Raw genomic sequence first — 25,407 nt, forward strand, 5'->3', positions numbered from 1 at the left:
CCCCAGTCTATTTTCCTGCCTTTAGCTGCATTCATATCAGAATGTAAGAGCAGTGAGACTATGGAACTCTCTGCTGCATAATGTTGTAATGAGTGATTCACTGTTAAAATTTAAGAAGGGCATGGATGCCTTTCTTGAAAAGTATAATATTACAGGTTATAAATACTAGATTCCTTGATAGGGCGTTGATCCAGGGAACTAGTCTGATTGTCGTATGGAGTCGGGAAGGAATTTTTTTCCCCAATGTGGAGCTTAGTGTTTGCCACATGTTTTTTTTTTGCCTTCCTCTGGATCAACATGTTAGGCTATGGGTTGAACTAGATGGACTTAGTCTTCCTTCAACCTTAAAAACTATGTTACTATGTCCTCATTTGGAGTACTGATGATGGCAGTCAAAGGCTCAGCTCCTGTCTCCACCTCTGAATATTGTGCTTATTAGAGCAACCTCCTGCAGCAGAGTATCCCCAGAGTTAGTGAGACACAAGTGCTGAGTCTATGGGACTTGAGTCCTAACTTCTTCTGCAGCCTGCAGACAGAATGTGCCCCAGGTCCTCGACTACTCTCACGAGGTTCCCAGGCCAGCCAAGGGGACTCTTGTGAAGAGATTCTTGTGTCCGGTGATCCACTGCCCAGGATACTAGGCCAACGTCTGCCCTAGCTGCTAGAATAGAGCCTGTCTGTTTTCTTTGAAGTACTGCCAACTACTGACTGAGCTCACTTCCTGTACTCAACATTAGCACCGGGTTCCCCCTCCCTCTACTGGGCTGGCAGTCACAGATAACCCCTACCTGGACTAAACTGCAGCCCAGAGGGTTCTAACTTTTGGGAAATTTGCTTTCAACCCCTTTTCAGTGTCAGTGTGAAAACTACCTCCTTCACCACTACTACATTTGTACAATAGGAAGGCAAGTCCATGAGAGTTAAAATATATCCTCTGCACGACTACAAAAAGTCTCTTCTGTTCCAGTCACTTTTAATAAACACTTAAGAGAGGAAGAAGACTAGAACTCTAGTGCCACCTACAGGAAATAGCAATCCTAAAAGTCAATAGTGGCACTAGAGTTCTAGTCCTCTTCCTCTTTGAAGAGGCAATTTGCATATTTCCCAGAGGAGCATTGCGGCTTTAAAAGTCTCCTCACCGTGACATGCTTAACATGTCACTCTCCGCAAGGAGAAATGTTACCCCTTAGATACCGGTCTGACGCCTCTCAACCAGCCAAACAAGAAGTCACACTTTGCACTGACGAGGGGCAGTACCCCGAAACACAGTGTCTTCAAATTGAGTTTCTGCTTCTGGCCACTATTGACTTTTAGGATTGCTACTTCCTGTAGGTGGCACTAGAGTTATAGTCCCCTTCCTCTCTGAAGAGACAATTTGCTGAAATTGTTAGAACTGCCATAATAGTACGTGGAGAGAACCATGCTTGTGTGGCCACCTCGCTATTTGCCGCCCATATGTCTAAGCTGGAAAAACCCCTTTAATTTCTGTGAAAATTGTGTATAACACATAAAAATATACATTTCTTTTGGTTACCTGGTACAGTCGTGTGTGACACAAAAGCTACATCACCCTTGTTGTCTCTCAGACATCTGTGTAAAAGTAAAAAAATATATACTGTGAAATAGAAATATATCAAGTTATATTATACACGGGGTATAGCTATAAAATATTACATATATTCTGTCTATAAATGATATATAGGTATAAGGTATAAATCTGTGACACACACACTTTGCCAATAGGGCCAACATTGTGCATACCTGAATGCTCCGTCAGAGCTATAGTACGGTTCATCATTGCTGAGCTTGCACTTTTTACTCCCCCGTCCTATACATTGCATACACAGCTTTGGCTGAGTGGCTCCCGGGACACAACTTGCTGAAAAATACTTTGAGACTGCTAAATAGGAGGAATTTCATAGAAATAAATATCTGCTGGTTTTTCTTTGATTGAAGAGTTTAGAAAATAATGAAAAATTAAAATTGCAACTTAACAATTTACAGAATTAATTTATATTAATATGAGTTTTCTAACCTATAAAAAAACTAGTGCAGACACCTCCTGTTAGCTTAAAGGGATCCTGTCACCTCGGAAAATGCTATTTACCTGCAGATTGTGGGTTAATCTGCAGATTGTGTTACAATGCTGTCCTGCGACCTTACTGAAAATACAGCTACCAGGAGAAAATGAACTAATTTCCTCTTGGAAACCGCCTCATGCGGGCGTGTATGGAACGGCTACAGTGGCCGCTCGCTATGCTGTGAGCAGCTGCGGCTATAAGCACGCCCCAGCATTTTGATTGTCATATGCGCTGCAGAGCCGGCTGTCAATCAAAGTCCCAATGCGTGCTTACTATTGGGCAGCCACTTATAGACACATATAGCATAAACATCTCCCAGCAGAGTATTGTAAATTCATGTTTTATTTTACAGTTGATCATCTTGTACCACACTTCTTGGGATTTGGTGAGCCAAGAGGAAAGGAAAGGAACATCAAGTTTCTTTCTATTCCAAGCTTTAAAGTATCCATATTGGCCCTATTGTGTGCTCCTAGTAGTACTGTAACTTTGTAACATTATTATTTTATTGCATCTTTTTCAAGTTTTCTGAATGCAGGGTCATGTACTGTTTTATATGTGAATATATCTACGGTAACTATACTTCCTGATACAGGAATAATTAATTGTAAAACATAATCAAAGTTGTGATCTGTACATGTCCCTGGACATCAGATTGGCAAAAAGAATGAAAACGCTTATTCTCAATGTTGCAAAAAATGAAATACATTTTATATTACACTACACACATCTAAGCATAGAACAAGGTTCAGGTTAACAGCAAAGTCACACATTTCTGTAACTATTAGATAGAAATTACAGCAACGTATTAAATATATATTGATACAACTTTAGTGTCCAACTCTTCTGTTAAATTATATAACTGCATGATGCACAGAAAAATATTTTTCTAGGAAAAACACATATTATCACGTAAATCAGTTTAACCATATTATTTTTTTTTGGTTCCTTTTAATCATATGTATGAACATTTTTTTACGTGTGACTTGATTTGTTGAGTACGACAGTTTTGATGTATGAGGCCCAACAAGTATTTATTAGGAGGTTTTCATGGCCCGCATAGTATCTATTGTAGCGAGATGAGCAAATCTTTTGAAATTCAAAATTCACTAGCTTGAATTTTTCCCAAAAATGATATTAACAATGAATTTATTAGTCGGAAATTGCAAATAACACAAAACCTCCAATTGCCCAGGTTTCTAATACTCTAAGATCTCCTACGACTTTATTGAACATGTTTTAAGTTTTTTAATACAAAATTAGTAATGTTTCAGTGGCCTTAACATAGAGTATATGGCCATATGGAAACTGATTACTGCTGTTTATAACTGTTGTCTTGTCATACACAGTATCTGTACACTTTATTCAGTGTTTTAAAGCTTTGTTAGTCCCTGTTGCTAAGCTGTGAGCTGTGACATTCTTTCACTATCCGGATTCATAACAAAGCAGCTGCTGCATTCCCTATTTCTGCTTTTATACAGGCTTTTATAATCTTTTCTGATTGGCTGTATACACCATGTGATGTGATAGCTGCAGAACAGTTTGGCAAGCCCCCTAGACCACACCTGAGGTCATGTGAGCCTTCTCTGGTTCATTCAGTCATCTGTTTTATGTACAATGGAGGTGGACATTTTTTTTGGATGATTCGCAAATCAAAATACAAATTGGTCAAATTCTCTGAGCTTAGTGAATTTCCTAAAATTTGACACAACTTTGAATCAATCCCTTCTTTTCTAATATTTACCTCTTTCTGTTTCTTCAATCGTCCAGTTCAATAACTTCTTCTCGTGCAGAGCTCTTAGTGGTGAATACCATCCATCCATGTGTCCTATTCCAGTGTGACAAGATCTCTTGTTCCTCAGCTCATTGAACTTGAAAGTGCTTGATTTTTTCACTATGGCCACCGCATAATAACAAGTTTCTATAAAAAAGTCCAAAGGGTATGCTAGTTATGATTTTTAACAACCCCATGACCCCCCAGGTAATTGGAAGTTTCACTTAGTGGAATATGGCAGAGCTGCAATGCCAAACACAACCCATGGACTGGAGTGGTCCTTTTTCTAGACGATTGTGTCTAAGCTGATAATACCTTAGCAATGGTAGGAAAACTGTAGGGAAACAAAAGCGCACAAGACCATCGGGTGATACCCTTTTGGAAAGTAAAAGGAAGGTGCTCACCTGAGCAGGTGCTCACCTGATACCCTTTTGGAAAGTAAAAGGAAAGGTGCTCACCTGAGCAGGTTGTGTGTAGGCGCAACTACTGTGAACACCTGAAAATATCACCTGCTGCTGCCTCGTGGCTGGAGAATGACCTCCTCCAGGATAGTTGACCAATTTGGATGATAACACGATATCAGGCTGACCAAGATGAGTTGAATGGTTTTTAGTTCCACAACTAACAACAACCCTGGTCTTTAAGTGCAAAAAAATAATTGCAACTGTTTTTTTGTTGCAATTGTTTTTTTAATTTGAAAAAGATGCTAGTCCAGTGTTAAAATGCGATGTGGAAATAAGAACCATTCAACTCATCTTGGCCCTAAGGATTCTTCATTACAGCAGCGCAGCCTGATATCGTGTTATTGTCCAAATTGGTCAATACCTTATACAACAGGTTTATACCTTTTTGAGGACCATAGCTTTCTGCCAGGATTGGTTTCAAGTTATAAGGATGCAAGGATGCTTTATAGACATTTCCACTATCCACTGTAAGGGCATCAGCATCTCCATCCTGAAAAATATCAAGCGTTTTATTGTTTCAGTATAGACTATGAATATATGAATGCAAACAGATAGAAAACCCGATTCAGTTACATGGATGAGCCTATAGAAGACAAAGAGTCCCACAGGTAACAGCTAGTGTTGAGCGAACATGCTCGACACTGCTCGGTACTCGCCCGAGCATCACGCTACTCGGGATGTTCGGCGAGCACCGAGCATTTCCGGGTTACTCGGGTGGGAGCTCGGGTCTCCGCCCTGCATGTTTGGCGCTCTTTACAGAGCCAATGAACATGCAGGGATTGCCAGCCAGTCACTGTAATGCTGCAGCCATGTTGGTTGTGGGCATTACAGTGATTGGCTGGCCGCACAGCGTCACCTCGAGTATTTAAAACCGGGCGCTGCCATCTTGGACATAGTCGCTCCGGATTAGACAGTGTAGGGACAGCGCTGCTGATTTAGGGAGAGATATAAACTGCGAAATAGTTAGTGTAGGGTCTGTAAAGGCTGCCAGAACAAACAAACAGTCCTTTTCAGGACTAATATCCATCCCAGATACCAGGCAGGCAGGCTGTATAGGAGACACAGTGGTTATACCAGCAAACGCTGCATTACAGTCCTGTGTGCTCCTGTTGCTGAAATTGCTGGACTTAGCACCAGGTGTCGGGGGCCAGGAAAAATCTTTTTTTTTTCATCTAAATCCTCCCTTTTTTTTCCTCCTTCACACTGTACAAATACCCGTCTTATTAACCTTTTGGTGTGTGTCCCCCCCCCCCCCCAAAAAAAAAGCGTGTCTCTGATTTTTCAGACACAAATATAACTGTTGAAAAGAGTCTGGTGTAGGCTAGAGAAACAGAAGTGTTGTTTTGCACTTCCACGGTTCAAACCTCTGTATTATCCATTTTGGGCCATTTGTATCTAAAAAAAAACTGTTTGAGTGTGTTGCTCACTGTTCAGCCGCAAATCTATATATCTAAAAAAGTCTGGTATACCCCAGTAAACAATAACTGTGGTTTTGCCATCCCACGGTAAAAAATCTCTATCATTCAGGTTTTGGTATATTTTCCGTAAAGAAAAACAGTAGTGTCTCCTGACTGTTGTGACACAAAAATATATCTGTTGAAAATAGTCTTGTATAGGCCCGACATCCCAGTGTGGTTTTGCAGTTCCACGGGTCAAATCGCTGTACTATCCAGTTTTGGGCCTTTGGTATCTAAAAAAAAAAGCAGTTTGAGTGTGTCGCTCACTGTTCAGCCGCAAATATCTCTATTTAAAAAAGTGTGGTATACCCCAGTAAACAATAACTGTGGTTTTGCCATCCCACGGTAAAAAATCTCTATCATTCAGCTTTTGGTAGTTTTTTCCGTAAAGAAAAACAGTAGTGTCTCCTGACTGTTGTAACACAAAAATATGTCTGTTGAAAATAGTCTTGTGTAGGCCCGACATCCCAGTGTGGTTTCGCAGTTCCACGGGACAAATCGCTGTACTATCCAGTTTTGGGCCTTTGGTATCTAAAAAAAAAGCAGTTTGAGTGTGTCGCTCACTGTTCAGCCGCAAATATCTCTATTTAAAAAAGTGTGGTATACCCCAGTAAACAATAACTGTGGTTTTCCTCTTCCACGGTTCTAATCTACTCTTTATTACCCTTTTTCCATTGATAGTGCAAGTGTAAGCTATTTTACTTCATTTACAATGGGCAAGGCGCGTGGCAAGGGACGTGGAAGTGGACGTTCTGGTGATGGTTCGTGCAGAGGACGGGGCCGTGGCCAAGGTGAAAATGTGCCGCAACCAACAGCCACATCTTCTCGCTCCCACTTCTTGACCGAATTACTAGGGAAGCACAGAACAACACCAGTATTGAGAACTGATCATTGTGAACAGGTTATTAATTGGATAGCAGATAATACTTCCAGTTACCTGGGCACCACCACCTCCGGTCTGTCTTCCACACGGTCAACTCTTAGTAGCCGTGAGTCTCGACCGCATACTCCTCCTCACCCTGATGCTCCTTCCTCCCACCATGCCGAGTGTCGTCAGACAGCAACTGATCACACACTTGGACACTCTGAAGAGCTGTTCACTGGTCCATTTCCATATTTGGGCCCCTCGCCTGATACGCTTGAAGTGGTGGAAGAGGAGATCCCATGTTGCGATGCCCAAATATTTGAACAGCCACGGCCACAGGAAGTCGACGTTGGCAATCTGTCACAAGAGGTGGACGATGACGAGACACAATTACCAGGAAGTGAGGAGGAGGATCTTGGTGCGCAAGTAGAAGAGGAGGAGGTGGTGGATGATCTAGTAACTGACCCAACGTGGAAGGAGGACATGCAGAGTGAGGCCAGCACACAGGGGGAGGGAGGCAGAGTACCCCAACAGGCAGGAAGAAGCAGTGTGGTGGCTGCAGAAAGAAGGCAGGCAACCGTTCCCCGTAACACCAACACAAGGGACGTTGCCAGTACAAGCAGTAGGTCTTCCAGAGTCTGGAATTTTTTTAAAGACTCTGCTGATAACACCAAAAAGGCCATATGTTCCACCTGCCATGCCAGCATCAGCAGGGGTGACAAAACTACCAGCCTGACCACCACCAGCATGATCAGGCACATGGCAGCAAAGCACCCGACTTTGTGGGGCGAAACCCAGGGTCCATGACCAACGTCAGCGGGTGTCACCACTGCTTCTTCCACTGTTGTGCGTGCAATAGAACCCCCTGTTGTGTGCGCAAGGCAATCCCCTGTCCATACTGCATGTAAAGATGCCCCCTCCTCTCAGTCTTCACTTGTTATGGCAGTTTCTCAAGAAACAGCATCAACGTCCACGTCCACGTCCCACCGCAGCGCTCAATTGTCCATATCCCAGACCTTTGAACGAAAGAGGAAATTGGCAGCTAACGCCCCACAGGCCACAGTCCTAAATTCGCACATTTCACGACTGCTTGCGTTGGAAATGCTGCCTTTTAGGCTGGTGGAAACGGAATCCTTCCGCAATCTTATGGCTGTGGCCGTCCCTCGGTACTCGGTCCCCAGCCGACACTATTTTTCCCGGTGTGCCATCCCCGCACTACACAAGCACGTGTCCCAAAGCATATGCCGTGCCCTCAACAACGCAGTTACTGGGAGAGTCCACCTGACAACGGACACGTGGACAAGTGCTTGTGGCCAGGGACGGTACATCTCTCTGACGGCACACTGGGTAAACATAGTGGAAGCCGGGACCCAGTCGGACCTTGGGACGGAACACATCCTCCCCACACCGAGGATTGCGGGCCCTATGTCAGTCAGAGTTGCCCCCACAGTGTACAGCTCCTGTGCATCCTCCTCCTCCTCCTTCTCCTCATGTTCAGCCTCCATCTCAGATATCACCACATCAGTTACAAGCTGGAAGCATTGCAGTACTGCCTCCGCCAAGCGGCAACAGGCTGTGCTGAAACTCATAAGCTTAGGTGATAAACCTCACACTGCTTGTGAGTTGTGAACAGCTGTGAAAGAGCAGGCAGATCTGTGGCTGAGACCGCTGAACCTACATCCCGGCTTGGTCGTGTGTGACAATGGCCTTAACCTGGTGGCGGCTCTGAGGCGAGGTGAGATCACACACGTACCATGCCTGGCTCATGTGCTTAACCTCGTGGTTCAGCGGTTTCTTAAATCGTACCCCGAGTTGCCAGATCTGCTCGTGAAAGTACGCCGCCTGTCAGCTCATTTTCGCGAGTCGGCTACAGCTTCCGCCGCTCTTGCTGTGCTGCAGCAGCGTTTGCAGCTTCCGGCACACCGACTGGTGTGTGATGTCCCCACACGTTGGAACTCTACCCTCCACATGTTGCAAAGGATTTGTGAGCAGAAGAGAGCAGTTGTGGAGTACCAGCTGCAACAAGGCCGTCGATATTCAGGTCAGACTCCACACATAAGACCTCAGGAGTGGACCTGGATGTCTGACATATGTACCATCCTGACAAACTTTGAGGAGGCCACCAAGATGGTGAGTGGCGATGACGCCATCATTAGTGTCAGCATCCCACTTGTCTGTCTTTTGCAACGCTCTCTGCAGAGAATTAAAGAGGAGGCATTGCAGCCAGAGTATGATGAGAAGGATCAAGAAGCCGCAGCGGGCGATTGCACACAGCCCAGCCTAATCTCATCCCAACGTGCATTGGGGGACAATGAGGGAGAGGAGGAGGAGGAGGAAGAACAGGAGCTGCTATCATGCGTTGTAGACGGTAGTACCTGTACAAGTGTCATACCGTCGGTTCAGCGTGGGTGGCCTGAGGACAGGGGAGAGGAGGAAGAGGAGGAGGAGGAGAGCATGGTCAGTCATCATCTTGGTGAGGACATGGAAATCTTGCTCGTTACCAGTCTGGCACGCATGGCTGACTTTATGTTACGCTGCCTTAACCGTGACCCTCGCGTTGTCAAAATGTTGGGTGACAGTCATTACTGGTTGGTGACACTTGTAGACCCCCGCTACAAGGAGAACTTTCACTCTCTTATTCCTGAGGTGGAGAGGTCTACAAAAATGGGGCAGTACCAGAAGGCCCTTGCTGCAGAACTCTTAAAAAAATTCCCATTTGAACACGCTAGCGGCAGAGGTCACAGTTCATTGCCCAACCAAGGCGTACAGGCGAGAGAGATGCAACTCCAATCCAGCATAGGCAGGGGAACACTGTCAACGTTCTGGGACAGTTTTCTGACACCCGCCCAGCTTACTGGCCCTGAGGCGCGGGGTACTCTCACAAGGAGTGGAAAGTTTCAAAAGATGGTGAGGGAGTACCTTGCCGACCGTACCAGCGTCCTCCGTGATTCCTCTGTGCCTTTTAATTATTGGGTATCCAAGCTGGACACTTGGAATGAACTCGCTCTGTACGCCTTGGAGGTCCTGGCCTGCCCTGCCGCTAGCGTGTTATCGGAGCGTGTTTTTAGTGCCGCTGGGGGAATTATAACTGATAAGCGCACTCGCCTGTCAACTGACAATGCTGACAAGCTGACCCTTATCAAAATGAACAAGGGGTGGATTGGGCCAGACTTCTCATCACCACCAAATGACAGCAGAGTAACATAAAGTCAAATCCACTGTGTTATTTCGGGAGGTGTATTCACATGCACCGCTTCACACCCACACATGGGTATACGCTTCCTCGTTTTGGCTGTTTTATCTTCTTCTCCTTATCCTCAGCCTCCACCACCGCTATACCACCAGGGTACCAGCATTGCAAGTTCCTCCGTCCTTATTTTTGGCAGCTTTTGCTTGCAAGGCATAAGCAAATACTATCTGACACCCACTCCCCAATAATGGGACTTATGTTTGTAATATGCTGTATTGCATGGCTCTTGTAAGGGGCATTGCAAGTTGCTCCGTCCTAATTTTTGGCAGCTTTTGCTTGCAAGGCATAAGCAAATACTATGGGACACCCACTCCCCAATAATGGGACTTATGTTTGTAATATGCTGTACTGCATGGCTCTTGTAAGGGGCATTGCAAGTTGCTCCGTCCTAATTTTTGGCAGCTTTTGCTTGGAAAGCATAAGCAAATACTATGGGAGACCCACTCCCCAATAATGGGACTTATGTTTGTAATATGCTGTACTGCATGGCTCTTGTAAGGGGCATTGCAAGTTGCTCCGTCCTAATTTTTGGCAGCTTTTGCTTGCAAGGCATAAGCAAATACATTGGCACACCCACTCCCCAATAATGGGACTTATGTTTGTAATATGCTGTACTGCATGGCTCTTGTAAGGGGCATTGCAAGTTGCTCCGTCCTAATTTTTGGCAGCTTTTGCTTGCAAGGCATAAGCAAATACTATGGGAGACCCACTCCTCAATAATGGGACTTATGTTTGTAATATGCTGTACTGCATGGCTCTTGTAAGGGGCATTGCAAGTTGCTCCGTCCTAATTTTTGGCAGCTTTTGCTTGCAAGGCATAAGCAAATACTATGGGAGACCCACTCCCCAATAATGGGACTTATGTTTGTAATATGCTTGTAGCGTCGGCGTCCCTGCCTCCTGTTAGGCAGGGACGCTGTTCCCCTCACCTCTCTGCTCCGTGCCCGGCGTCTTCCTCCCGCTCTGCCTGTAGCGCCCGCTCTCCCCCGGTCACTATGCTTAGGGCGCGCGCGCGCGCCCTCCCCCTCTCTTAATGGGGCCGCGCGCGTCGCCCTAAGAAGTCCCCGGCCAATGGCTGGAGGATCCCTCCATATATAAGGCACCTCCTCCAAAATGGAGGTGCCCGAGCAATGTTGTTGCACTGTTCACTACTCTGCTTCAGCCCTCAGGTCCCGTTGTCAGTTACCTGCCAGTTACCTGCCAGTCTCCTGCCAGTTTGCTGCCTGATTCCTGCCTGTCATCCGCTTTCCTGCTTGCTAGCCTGAGGTCCGACGGTCTGCCTTCCGACACCTGTCAGTCTGTCTATGGACCAGCTTGCCCGCTCACCTGGGAGCGCTCACCTGCTACCTGCCTGATAGCCTACCTGGAGGCTCCGCCGTCACGTGCTGTGACCACCTGCCAGTCCAGAGACTCTTGCCCGCTCACCTGGGAGCGCTCATCTGCTACCTGCCTGTTAGCCTACCTAGAGGCTCCGCCGTCACGTGCTGTGACCACCTGCCAGTCCAGAGACTCTTGCCCGCTCACCTGGGAGCGCTCATCTGCTACCTGCCTGTTAGCCTACTTGGAGGCTCCGCCGTCACATGCTGTGACCACCTGCTTATCCTGAGACTCTCGCCTGCTCACCTGGGAGCACTCATCTGCCATCTGCCTGCTAGCCTACCTGGAGGCTCAGCCGTCACAGGTCGTACCTGCCCGTTTACCCAGAGACTGCCCCGGTCACTTGCCGTGACCTCCTGCCCGTTTACCCAGAGACTGCCCCGGTCACTTGCCGTGACCCCCTGCCCATTTACACAGAGACTGTCCCGGTCACTTGCTGTGACCTCCTGCCCGTTTACCCAGAGACTGTCCCGGTCACTTGCTGTGACCTCCAGCTCGTTTACCCAGAGACTGTCCCGGTCACTTGCCGTGACCTCCTGCCCGTTTGCCCAGAGACTGTCCCGGTCACCTGCTGTGACCGCCTGCCTGTCTTCCCTGATCGCCACCCGCTTCCTTACAAGGACTGCCCCTTGTATAAGTTGCTCAGAGGTTCCGCCTCCCAGACCCGTTACAATGCTGTACTGCATGGCTCTTGTAAGGGGCATTGCAAGTTGCTCCGTCCTAATTTTTGGCAGCTTTTGCTTGCAAGGCATAAGCAAATACTATGGGAGACCCACTCCCCAATAATGGAACTTATGTTTGTAATATGCTGTACTGCATGGCTCTTGTAAGGGGCATTGCAAGTTGCTCCGTCCTAATTTTTGGCAGCTTTTGCTTGCAAGGCATAAGCAAATACTATGGGACACCCACTCCCCAATAATGGGACTTATGTTTGTAATATGCTGTACTGCATGGCTCTTGTAAGGGGCATTGCAAGTTGCTCCATCCTAATTTTTAGCAGCTTTTGCTTGCAAGGTATAAGCTAATACTATGGGAGACCCACTCCCCAATAATGGGACTTATGTTTGTAATATGCTGTACTGCATGGCTCTTGTAAGGGGCATTGCAAGTTGCTCCGTCCTAATTTTTGGCAGCTTTTGCTTGCAAGGCATAAGCAAATACTATGGGAGACCCACTCCCCAATAATGGGACTTATGTTTGTATTATGCTGTACTGCATGTGACGCGCCCCCTGAGCCGTGTGTACACGTGTGTGGGATACCCGGTGCCGGGTCTCTGGGGTCTGTAGTCTCCGTGGCGGTGACCCGTTCCCGTGGCTCAGGCTGGTCAAACCAGTGGCAGTCTTTCTTAGGTTTTGAGGTTAATTGTCCGACTGCGCCACCCGTGGATTGCGGTCAGGGAGTACCACCGCTGCGAGGCAGACCGCTGAGGCTGGTGTTGTGTGCGCAGCAGAGAATGGGATAACTCCCCACGGGAGGAGTATAGCCTCAGAGCAGTGAGTGTGGATGATGGGGGTGATGGTGCACGAGCGCAGCAGGAACGACTCAGAGTCTTTGCAGTGCAGTTCAGGGTCTTTACTGATGATTATAAGGTAGACCCTCCCGGGAGTTCTGGCTAGCATAAGAGGCCTGGTCAGTCTGTGAGCAAGCAGGAGTTCCCCTGGCCAGGTGGAGTTGTAGGCCTCCCCGTCTGTCTGCACTCTTCCTGGCTACCTTGCTGTAAGCGGGTAGAAGTAGCCCACGTCCCTGAGTGTACCGTGTAGTGCTCACCCGTATGGCTGGTGACTTGGGGCCTTCTGTTAGCCTCCGCTCCACGACGGCGGTGCTGGTCCCTTGCTTGTGACTGAGCCTCCGGGCTTCTATGGCCAGAGGACCTGAAATCCCCTGCCGGCTGGTTTCTGCTGCTGGATATATAAGTCCTCACAGCCTCGGACTCCTGTGTCCGGTTCCTATTGTCTTCTGCCAGGGCGAGCTCTGCTCAGCTTCCAGCCCCTGGTCTTTAGCTCCTAGCTCCTACAGAGCTCCTTGCTGTTACTTTCCCTTGCTCTCACTCTGACTCTGACTGTTCTCTGTTCTCTGACTCACTCAACCCCGCCCCAGATCCAGTTTATAAGGGCAGAATTCTCCCCTCCCAGAACTGGGGCAGGAGGATGTTGCATGTTTAAGGGATCCTGACCAGGAAACCTCCCACTTGCTCTCCGACGTAATATCTCTATTACTGTGGTGACCAGACCCCTGGGGTGCCACACATGGCTCTTGTAAGGGGCATTGCAGTTCCTCATAATTTTTGGAAAGCCTTCCATTCACTGCTTAGGCCTACAGTGCACAGGAGACCCAGTTGCTATAAATGGAAAAAAAGGTTTAGTTAACGCCCTCTGACCTCCATGTCATTTCCAAGGGGCATTGGAGTGCCTCGAAATTTTTGGTAGGCATTGCACTCACTGTATGCCCTATAACTGTGTAGCCGAACCGCTCCTTTTGTTACAGAAACATATCCTACAAGACATGTATGGTTGACTGGCCTGATATTGATGTGAATGGTCCCTGTTCCTCCTGCTCTTTCTCCTTTGCCACTACCTCATCCATCATTTATCACCTGAAGCTTTGTTTTAACGGGAGTCATAGAACTTGGATAGTAGCAGGAAAACATCCAGCAATCCTCGGAGGAGGTAGGATATGCGCCAAAACGCTGAAAACCTCAGGCCTAGCCGCTACTACATAGACGCGCTTGCATTACAACAAAACAAAGCAGATGCTAACTTCTATCATCCTCATCATGCTCCTCACCTTGGCACTCTGAACTCCCCTGATGGAGAAGCCAGGGCCCACCGGAGGAGTCTGATAGTCCGGTGGGCTCGGCCAATGCTCTCCTAAAGCAGGCCAGGCTAAGAAAAGTGTGGGAAAGGTTACCGGGACAAATAGGGGTGGCTGGGGACCGAGTATGGACACCCGGCCACCCCCTGGAGGCTGGGGAGCAAGCGGGGACACCCGGCCACCAGGTGGCTGGGGACTGATTATGGATACCAGGCCGTCGACACAACCATGGCGTGGTGGCCAGATTCCGCCTCCACATGCCTTAAAGGCCCAATTTAAAGTGCAAGCAAGCAAGCAGTATGGTATTGCAGCCTGGGGGTGGGTGGGTGGCAGGCTGCATACTTGCGCTTGCATTGCAAGGAATGGGAGAGGTACAATTGAACACTGCCCTGGGACAAGGACTTGAATGGGGATAGTTGCAAGTCTGCAACGACAGGTGCAAGGTGGGAGGCATCTTTGCATGTACCATGAACAGGGGTTTGGCATGCACACACTACAGCGGAATAGGCTCTCCTTCCCACTAAATGCACTGGGGAGGGCACAGGTAATGTTTTGGTATACGCGCTTAATCTTATGTATAAGGCACACCAGGACAAATAGGGGTGGCTGGGGACTGAGTATGGATACCTCGCTGCCGAAGCAGCCATGAGGTAGTGACCAGCTTCGGCCTCCTCCAAACTAAAAGGCCCCATTTCAAGTGCAAGCTAGCAGTATGGAATTGCAGTCTGGGGGTGGGTGGGTGGCAGGCTGCACACTTACACTTGCATTAAAAGAAAACATAGCAGATGCTAACTTCTGTCATCATCATCATGCTCCTCACCTTGGCACTCTCAACTCCACCGATGGAGAAGTCAGGGCCCACCGAAGGAGTCTGGTTCTCTGGTGGGCTCGTCCAATGCTGACTAAAGCAGGCCGGGCTAAGAAAAGTGTGTGGGGGGATGTTACAAGGAGAAATAGGGGCGGCTAGGGACCGTTTATGGACACCCGGCTGCCCCCAGGCGGCTGGGGACCGTGTGTGGACACCCGGCCGCGGGGCGGCTGGGGACCGAGTATGGACACCCGGCCGCCGGGCGGCTGGGGACTGAGTATGGATTCCAGGCCGCCAACACAGCCATGACGTGGTGGCCAGATTCCGCCTCCACATGCCTAAAAGGCCCAATTTCAAGTTCAAGCAAGCAAGCAATATGGTATTGCAGCCTTGGGGTGGGTGGGTGGCAGGCTGCATACTTGCGCTTGTATTGCAAGGAATGGGGGAGGTACAATTGAACACTGCCCTGGGACTAGAACTTGCATGGGGATAGTTGCAAGTCTTCATCTTCTGATGCGGCAAGGATCACTTATGATGGGCACACTTTTAGACAGTGACCTGGGAGTCAGAGATGCTTCCAGGGGTCTTCCCCATGCTGTTCCCATGTCGTTTCAGCACTTTATGCATGTGTCACACAGCACATGGCCAGATAAGGTTGTAAAATGTTAAAATGACATTTCCCGGTGAATGCATTTGTCATAGTTGAAAGCAATACAAAAGTGCAAAAACGCATAAAAAATGCTACTTGTGAACATAGCCGAAAGTGTGGAGGAGTATTTTTGTTTTTGGTCATTTATTTTAACTTATACACAAGTCTTTTCCCTGGAACGGATGTTCCTTAACATATTTCACAGGAAAAAAGTTTCACTTTCGTTTTTGAACGTTTTATTGTGAGCCCGTAAAAGTGGCTTAATACCTCTGACCACGTTGTTGACAGCAGTGACCTGGGGGTCAGAAATGCTTCCTGGGGCGATCCCCATGCTGTCCCCATGTGATTTGAGCACTGTCACTATCGTTTTGGGCACTTGTTAGGCTTTTAAAAGACTGCCGGGGGTGCCACCGCAAAAATGCTCCAGTCTCCCATAGACTAACATTGGGCTCGTTGCTCGGGTCGAGCACCCGAGTATCACGGCGAGCTCGGCCCGAGCTTCGAGCACCCGACCATTTTAGTGCTCGCTCAACACTAGTAACAGCATTAGGCTATGTGCCCACGATGCAGAAATGCTGCATATTTTTTCCGCTTCTCCCTGGCAGGAGAAACGCATGCGGATTTTACATGCGTTTTTTCTGCCAGGTAGAAGCATTTGTCAAGCGTTTTTGCATGCATTTCTGCATGCGGGTTATCAAGCGCTTTTCCAAGCGATTTTAGCATCACTTGGAAAAGTGCTTGACAACTTGGTCACACTATATAAATCCATGCAACCGGCATGGATTTATATAGTGTGACCAAGTAATAGTTAAAAAAAAAGAATAAGAATGGTAAAAAATAAAGATTATACTTAACTTCCGATGGCCCCCGGTCTCTTTCTCCGCTCCGTCCGGTCTCCCCGGTGTCTCGCGGTGGTGTGAAGAACCTGCGATGACGTCATTGAGTCATGTGACAGGTCACGCGACCGCTGACATTGTAATGCACGCGCCCGGACTAACTGGCGTGTGCGTGTTTAGTAGTTCCACTGGGCTATGAACCGGAGAGTGCCTGGAGGGGCGTAACTAAGTATCTGCCCGATCCGACCAAGGTCGCACGACGGCATATGACGCCAGTGCACCAGGGAGGAACCGAGCAGAGGGACCAGGGTCTACTCCAGGTCAGACTCCGGACACGGCTGTTGGCCCACATCGGGGAATACAGTAACTGGAAAGTTAGGCTGGCACACAGACTGGGGGTATAGGCAGACACGACAGGTTGGCGCACAGAGTGGATAGGACCCAGTACAGACTGGGACTTCCAGAACAGAACCGCAGATGCGGAGGACAAACACAGCAGGGTGAGACCGCCCGGAGCGGCGGGCAAGAGCAGAGCAAGACTGCCGGAGCAGCGCGCAGAGGGTCAGAGCAGAGCGAGGCTGCCGGAGCAGTGAGCAAAGGGTCAGAGCAGAGCGAGACTGCCTGAGCAGCGAGCAAAGGGTCAGAGCAGAGCGAGACTGCTGGAGCAGCGAGCAAAGGGTCAGAGCAGAGCGAGACTGCCGGAGCAGCGAGCAAAGGTTCAGAGCAGAGCGAGACTGCCAGAGCGGTGAGCAAGGTGGAGCAGAGTGGAAACCGCAGGAGCGGTGAGCAAGGTGGAGCAGAGCGGAAACCGCAGGAGCGGTGAGCAAGGCAGAGCAGAGCGGAAACCGCAAGAGCGGTGAGCAAGGCAGAGCAGAGCGGAAACCGCAAGAGTGGTGAGCAAGGCAGAGCGGAAACCGCAAGAGCGGTGAGCAAGGCAGAGCAGAGTGGAAACCGCAAGAGCGGTGAGCAAGGCAGAGCAGAGCGGAAACCGCAAGAGCTGTGAGCAATTCAGAGCAGAGCGGAAACCGCAAGAGCGGTGAGCAAGGCAGAGCAGAGCGGAAACCGCAAGAGCGGTGAGCAAGGCAGAGCGGAAACCGCAAGAGCGGTGAGCAAGGCAGAGCAGAGCGGAAACCGCAAGAGCGGTGAGCAAGGCAGAGCAGAGTGGAAACCTCAAGAGCGGTGAGTAAGGCAGCGCAGGCTAGAACCGCCGGAGCGATGAGCAAGGCAGAGCAGGCTAGAACCGCCGGAGCGGTGAACAAGGCAGAGCAGGCTAGAACCGCCGGAGCGGTGAGCAAGGCAGAGCAGGTTAGAACCGCCGGAGCGGTGAGCAAGGTACAGCAGAAGAGACAGGGCTCTGTTCACACGGAACAGACAGGAAGGGAAAGGCAGAACCAGATACACAATCGATACTTGCAATGAAGTAGCGAGTGAACTCTAAACTCACAAACAGAAGTACAGCGACAGCGACAACGAGAAGGAGTTAGGTGCAGGTTCAGACTCTGCAGAAAAAGGGAAGGTACGGACATAGAGAAAAACAGGAGACAGGTTAGGAGACAGTTCAGACAGGAACTGTTACTGCGACCAATACAGGAACGAGCCAAGGAAAAGCCAAGTGCTGGTTCAGACAAAGCAGAAGAAAGGGAAGGTACAGACACAGAGAAAAACAGGAAGCAGGTTAGGAGACAGTTCAGACAGGAACTGTTACTGAAGCGAGATACAGGACCGAGTCTGGGTATGCGGCCCCCAGAGAGCGAGAAGAACAGGCAAGGAGCGTATTCACACAGGCCTGGAAATACAGCCTCCAAGAAAGGCAGCTGGCAAGAAAACACAGACAGGACTCAGTTCAGACACGGGAACTGATACCGCAAGGCAGGAAACATAGACAGGACCTGGCACGTCAGCAACCAGAAGCCAACTGACAGAACACAATGCTCAGGCAAGGATTCCAGGAAAGAGCTGGGTTAAATACCAGGTGACAGATAGCAATAGGCTGAGGACGCATCAGGGGTGTGTCTGCAGCAGCTACAAGAAGCAGGAAGTTCGGCGGGCGTCGCCCTAAACAGACAAAGCAAAGCAGACAACATGGAAAGTAGCCAAAGTTGTAGTCTGGACTGGAGATCAAGGGCGTGCTCTTGCACAGTGGGAGATGGACCACTATGCAATGACGCCGCTAGGTATGTAACAGTACCCACCCCCCCTTACACCCCCTCTTCTTCAGGCCTGCCAGAATCTTCCGCAGGGAATTCGATGGCCAATCCTTCACTTCAAGGAGATTACTTCTGCTGTCCACAGAAAAAACTGGTCTCATCTGGGTAGCTAGGATGCTACCTCCTATCCTGCCATCCTTAGCAACAGACGAAACAGGTGGAGTATCAGGAACAGCATACAAGGAAGTCTCTCTCCACATATTTTCAGGTGGCACCCCAGAGGGTACAGGAGACAATTGGATGTCCTCCGCCGGGTTGGATGGGGGCAGAGACTCGGGGGTAACCTCTGCTTCGGGGTACATCTTGTCAAGCTCACAGGATGAAATGGGCGAGGTATCAGGTACAAGGTGTAGAAACGTCACTGTCCCTTTGTTATCTGGTGGTACCCCGGAGGATTCAGGAAACAACTGGAGGTCCTCCACCGGGTCGGAGGAGTGCAGAGACTCGGAGGTAACCTCTGCTTCGGAGTACACTAGGTCGGACTCACTGGACGCAGCGGGCGAGGTATCAGGTGCAGAGTATAGGAAAGTCTCTGTCCATTCACTACCAGGTAGCACCCCGAAGGGTTCTGGAGACAACTGGAGGTCCTCCGCCTGGTCGGAGGGGTGTAGAGACTCGGGGGTAACCTCTGCTTCGGAGTACACTAGGTCGGACTCACAGGACGAAGCGGGCGAGGTATCAGGTACAGAGTATAGGAAAGTCTCTGTCCATTCGCTACCAGGTAGCACCCCGAAGGGTTCAGGAGACAGCTGGAGGTCCTCCCCGTGGTCGGAGGGATGTAGAGACTTGGGGGTAACCTCTGCTTCGGAATACACTAGGTCGGACTCACTGGACGAAGCGGGCGAGGTATCAGGTGCAGAGTATAGGAAAGTCTCTGTCCATTCGCTATCAGGTAGCACCCCGAAGGGTTCAGGAGACAACTGGAGATCCTCCGCCTGATCGGAGGTGTGTAGAGACTCGGGGGTAACCCGGAGTACACTAGGTCGGACTCACTGGACGAAGCGGGCGAGGTATCAGGTGCAGAGTATAGGGAAGTCTCTCTCCATTTGTCATCAAGTGGTATCCCGGGGGATTCAGGAGGCAACAGGGGGTCCTCCGCCAGGTTGTAGAGGTGCATGGACTCGGAGGTAATCACTGCTTTGGAGTACCCTGGGACAGGCTCACCGGTTAAAGTGGGTGAAGTATCAGATACCGGGTGCAGGAAGTCCTCCTGTGTGGATTCTGGGTGGGCAGCAGTCTCTTCAGGCAGGAGAACTGTTGCGCTACCCACGCACATAACCCGTCGGGGCTGCTCCGGGATACTGGGAAGTGAAGCTTCAGCAGGGACTTCATGGTTGGGGTCAGGAGGTCTTTGGGAGGACAGACCCTGGCGTGACGGCTTGCCTCTACGCCTAGCACGTCTGGACTGCCTCTTGAGGTTGGGAGAAGTATTCCGGAGAGCGTAGTCATCCTGTGTGGATTCTGGGTGGGCAGTAGTCTCATTGGGCAGGAGGACTAGTACGCTACCCACACACATTACCCATCGGGGCTGCTCCGGGATATTGGGAAGTGAAGCTTCAGCAGGAGCCTCCGGATTAGGGTCATCGAAGACCATCAGAAAGGCCACCAGGAAGGCCATTATGTCCAGGACGATAGGATCCTGTGCGTCCCATAGGGGGGTGATCCATATCAAGGCATCACCCGCTAGGTAAGACATCATGAATCCCACCTTAGCCCGATCGGTGGGAAAACAAAGAGGGTAGAACTTGAAGTGTAGCATGCATTGCTCCACAAATGCACGACTCAGTCTTGGATCCCCATAGTACCGTGGTGGATCCACAGGAACGAGTGCAGATAGATCCATCTGGACTGGTGCGTAATTCGCCTGGAACTCAGCTAGTAGCAAAAAAAAAATAAATTTCTTCTAGATGCACGTATTCGCTGGAAAATGTCTCAGAGAGCGAAGGCCGTGGGGCTCAACGGGAACCATGGCCTGAGCATGCTGTAAAGCACACGCCCGGACTGACAGGCGTGTGCGTGTTTAGTAGTTACACTGGGCCATGAACCGGAGAGTGCCTGGAGGGGCGTAACTAAGTATCTGCCCGATCCGACCAAGGTCGCACGACGGCATACGACGCCAGTGCACCAGGGAGGAACCGAGCAGAGGGACCAGGGTCTACTCCAGGTCAGACTCCGGACACGGCTGTTGGCCCACACCGGGGAATACAGGAACTGGAAGGTTAGGCTGGCACACAGACTGGGGGTATAGGCAGACACGACAGGTTGGAGCACAGAGTGGATAGGACCCAGTACAGACTGGGACTTCCAGAACAGAACCGCAGATGCGGAGGACAAACACAGCAGGGTGAGACCACCCGGAGCGGCGGGCAAGAGCAGAGCAAGACTGCTGGAGCAGCGCGCAGAGGGTCAGAGCAGAGCGAGGCTGCCGGAGCAGCGAGCAAAGGGTCAGAGCAGAGCGAGGCTGCCGGAGCAGCGACCAAAGGGTCAGAGCAGAGCGAGACTGCCGGAGCAGCGAGCAAAGGGTCAGAGCAGAGCGAGACTGCCGGAGCAGCGAGCAAAGGGTCAGAGCAGAGCGAGACTGCCGGAGCGGTGAGCAAGGTGGAGCAGAGCGGAAACCGCAGGAGCGGTGAGCAAGGCAGAGCAGAAACCGCAAGAGCGGTGAGTAAGGCAGCACAAGCTAGAACCGCCGGAGCGGTGAGCAAGGCAGAGCAGGCTAGAACCGCCGGAGCGGTGAACAAGGCAGAGCAGGCTAGAACCGCCGGAGCGGTGAACAAGGCAGAGCAGGCTAGAACCGCCGGAGCGGTGAGCAAGGCAGAGCAGGCTAGAACCGCCGGAGCGTTGAGCAAGGCAGAGCAGAGCGGAAACCGCAAGAGCGGTGAGCAAGGCAGAGGAGAGCGGAAACCGCAAGAGCGGTGAGCAAGGCAGAGCAGAGCGGAAACCGCAAGAGCGGTGAGCAAGGCAGAGCGGAAACCGCAAGAGCGATGAGCAAGACAGAGCAGAGCGGAAACCGCAAGAGCGGTGAGCAAGGCAGAGCAGAGCGGAAACCGCAAGAGCGGTGAGCAAGGCAGAGCAGAGCGGAAACCACAAGAGCGGTGAGCAAGGCAGAGCAGAGCGGAAACCGCAAGAGCGGTAAGCAAGGCAGAGCAGAGCGGAAACCGCAAGAGCGGTGAGCAAGGCAGAGCAGAGCGGAAACCGCAAGAGTGGTGAGTAAGGCAGCACAGGCTAGAACCGCTGGAGCGGTGAGCAAGGCAGAGCAGGCTAGAACCGCCGGAGCGGTGAGCAAGGCAGAGCAGGCTAGAACCCCCGGAGTGGTGAACAAGGCAGAGCAGGCTAGAACCGCCGGAGCGGTGAACAAGGCAGAGAAGGCTAGAACCGCCGGAGCGGTGAGCAAGGTACAGCAGAAGGGACAGGGCTCTCTTCACACGGAACAGACAGGAAGGGAAAGGCAGAACCAGATACACAATCGATACTTGCAATGAAGTAGCGAGTGAACTCTAAACTCACAAACAGAAATACAGCGACAACGAGAAGGAGTTAGGTGCAGGTTCAGACTCTGCAGATAAAGGGAAGGTACGGATATAGAGAAAAACAGGAGACAGGTTAGGAGACAGTTCAGACAGGAACTGTTACTGCGACCAATGCAGGAACGAGCCAAGGAAAAGCCAAGTGCTGGTTCAGACTCTGCAGAAGAAAGGGAAGGTAGAGACACAGAGAAAAACAGGAAGCAGGTTAGGAGACAGTTCAGACAGGAACTGTTACTGAAGCGAGATACAGGAGCGAGTCTGGGTATGCGGCCCCCAGAGGGCGAGAAGAACAGGCTAGAAGCGTGTTCACACGGGCCTGGAAATACAGCCTCCAAGAAAGGCAGCTGGCAAGAGAACACAGACAGGACTCAGTTCAGACACGGGAACTGATACCGCAAGGCAGGAAACATAGACAGGACCTGGCACGTCAGCAACCAGAAGCCAACTGACAGAACACAATGCTCAGGCAAGGATTCCAGGAAAGAGCTGGGTTAAATACCAGGTGACAGACAGCAATAGGCTGAGGACGCATCAGGGGTGTGTCTGCAGCAGCTACAAGAAGCAGGAAGTTCGGCGGGCGTCGCCCTAAACAGACAGAGCAAAGCGAAGCAGACAACATGGAAAGAAGCCAAAGTGGTAGTCTGGACTGGAGATCAAGTGCGCGCTCTTGCACAGTGGGAGATGGACCACTATGCAAGGACGCCGCCAGGTATGTAACAGACATCAGTGGTCGAGTGACCAGTCACATGACTCAATGACGTCATGTCAGGTCCCCACACCACCGCGAGCCGCCCAACACACCGCACGCATCGCTGAGGAGGCCGGGGACATCGGAAGGTAAGTATAATCTTTATTTTTTACTTTAATTCTTTTTTTTACAGTTTCAATGGTACCCGAGTCTGGATGAGAGTCTCCTCTTCTCCACGCCTGGGTACCATCCTCACATTGAATCGCTTCATATCCGCGTGTACCCATGTAGTGATGCGGATATTAAGCGTTTCAATGCAAGTCAATGGTGGCAATTACGCTGCGTGTCCGCAAAATTAATGGACATGCTGCATATTTTTCCGCAATGAAATCCGCAGCGGAAATTTCCGCAGCATGTGCGCAGCACATGCGGATTATCATTAGGGACCATGGGGCACGTATTACCAAGCGTTTTTTAAGCGTTTTCGCGGCGGAAATTCTGCGGCAACAACGCTTAAAAAACGCATAGTGGGCACGCAGCCTCAAAACAGTGAAATTTCTCCAGTACCCTACATGGTTCCCCAACCAAACGCGAAGCGCGTTTCACACATGGCTTCGTCATTGTTACTTTGTGTAGTATTATTGCACAGTTAACAACAGACATAATTTCTTTTCATATATTGAAATAATTGCTTCTTTAATATAGATACATGTCTTTGTATTAAAACTTACTTTAATGGCAAGGAAACAGTCTTCGAGGTTGGTTCTCTTTACGCAGATGAGGGGAATGTCTGCACTCTTACATGATCTTGCCAAATCCCTACACTTCTTGTATTCACTCTCTGATATCAGACACCAGCGAATATTTCTTGTTTTAGTAACAGCGAGGCAAAAGACTGAGAAACAGAAAAATGGCATTAGGTTCTTCCTAATGTAATGCAATCTGTACGCAATATCTGTAATGAGCTGGCCCCTGTGCAAAACATAACACAAAACCATCTTCTAATGCTGCTAAAGGCCACCATAGCCCCATCAAAGGCCAAGAGGACACACCGAGACATATTTATCAATACTGTCTAATATTTAGACAATGCACACTTGGACTATATGGTCTTAGGGCTCGTGCACATGACCATATTTACGGTCCTAGTGCAATCTGACCAAACATTGGATCGCACTCTGACCAATGTTATTCTATGGGGCCATTCATCATGTCCGATATTTTTTTTCGGACTGAGTCTGTCCGAGGAAAAAAGTAGCAGCATGCCCGATTTGCATCCATGAACTGGATCGAATGCAAGTCAATAGGTCCATCAAAAATTATCGGGACACACTATGATCAGACTCTGATCAGAGTGTGATCAGAGTGAGACTAGCATAATCCGACCGATTTTCTCCGGTGAGAGAACATATGGTCTTGTGAACCTAGCCTTAAAGTGTTGCAGATTTATCACATTGGTTGATGCTGTTCAGTACATCATGCATACTTTAAGACTGTATAATCTAAATTTGCACCACTTTTTAGTTGGCTTTTTTATTTGGTACACGGTATCTTAGGTTAGACCAAGCCCTTTCTTTGAAGCAATGTGTATTTTCTGTGAGGCTATACCTCCTTGTCAGGAAAGACGCAGAAAGTTTTTAAAACACATAGGGACGGATTCAAGTACACTGGCGTTGGCGCTTGCCAGTCTTAATGAAGAGCTCGCTAGAGTACCATGCACCAAATTCATTAAGAGACGCACACCACTTAATAAATTTAATGCATTTTATCAGTGGCTTGCGCCTCAACAGAAATGCTACGGTGTGGGACTTTTGTTGAATTTGACAAGTGGATGTAGCCATGTCCCATCCTACCCTTGCTCTTCCCAGTTCTGCCAATTTTGGTTGAGCTGCTTCAATCTAGTGTGAAAATGCCAAATCTCCGCAGTGCGTAAAAACTTTGAAAAGCATACCTCCACTGATCCTGAGAACATGGCTTGTGTCCTGCATGTGCTCCATATCTGTGGTACAGTTGAGCTATGTACTCAGCTGTCTTTAGTTGTCCCATAAACAATGAATGTAACGGTGGTGCGCAGCTAGGATCATTGATTCATTTAAAGGGCCTTGTTCTTGGGTTCTAACACTTATCTTATTGGATTGTAATAAGCTGCATTTATGATCCAACCGCTTTCATTTCTAATACTGCTGTGCCTATGGAGAGGAGAAGACGTATACAGTGCAGATCACCATTATTGGCACCCCTTCATTTTTTCATAGACTGTACAATATCTTCAGAAATAAATGGAAATGTACCAAAGTTATATCCTCAGGATTTTTTAATTAGTAATACAACAATAAAACATTGTTTTTCAACTTCCATGTTGCAATTTCAAAGAAGAATAAACAGCATGTGAAGCAATAAAGGCACCCCTAATTAATACTTGGTTGCAGGGCTGCCACTAGGAATTTGGGGGCCACAAACTGGTAAAATTTTAGGGCCCCCTTGAGACTCCACCCAGGCTTCACCCCAACTCTGCAGCCAGGAACCCCCCTCACAGGACCAGAAACCCCCCATCACACCAAAATGAGATATAAAACACCAGGAAAGAATTGTAGAACGTAAAGAAAGGCTCTACCTTT

At 49.4% G+C, this 25,407-nt stretch overlaps 1 protein-coding gene across 1 annotated transcript in view; it reads right to left on the bottom strand.

The window, feature by feature from the left end:
- The window catches only part of LOC141258004 (serotransferrin-B-like), a 68,355-nt gene that overhangs the window by 36,844 nt on the left and 6,104 nt on the right, over nt 1–25,407 (bottom strand). The window contains exons 2-6 of the mRNA XM_073672994.1: nt 23,521–23,684; nt 4,698–4,806; nt 3,823–3,999; nt 1,762–1,900; nt 1,535–1,590 (exon numbers count right to left, since the gene is read on the bottom strand). Coding sequence (XP_073529095.1) covers nt 1,535–1,590; nt 1,762–1,900; nt 3,823–3,999; nt 4,698–4,806; nt 23,521–23,684 — 645 coding nt within the window. The remainder of the gene's footprint in view (nt 1–1,534; nt 1,591–1,761; nt 1,901–3,822; nt 4,000–4,697; nt 4,807–23,520; nt 23,685–25,407) is intronic.

Source organism: Phyllobates terribilis, unplaced genomic scaffold (assembly GCF_046119375.1).
Source record: "Phyllobates terribilis strain yellow unplaced genomic scaffold, ASM4611937v1 Scaffold_3__8_contigs__length_932513732, whole genome shotgun sequence".
In the NCBI taxonomy this organism is placed as follows: Eukaryota; Metazoa; Chordata; class Amphibia; order Anura; family Dendrobatidae; genus Phyllobates; species Phyllobates terribilis.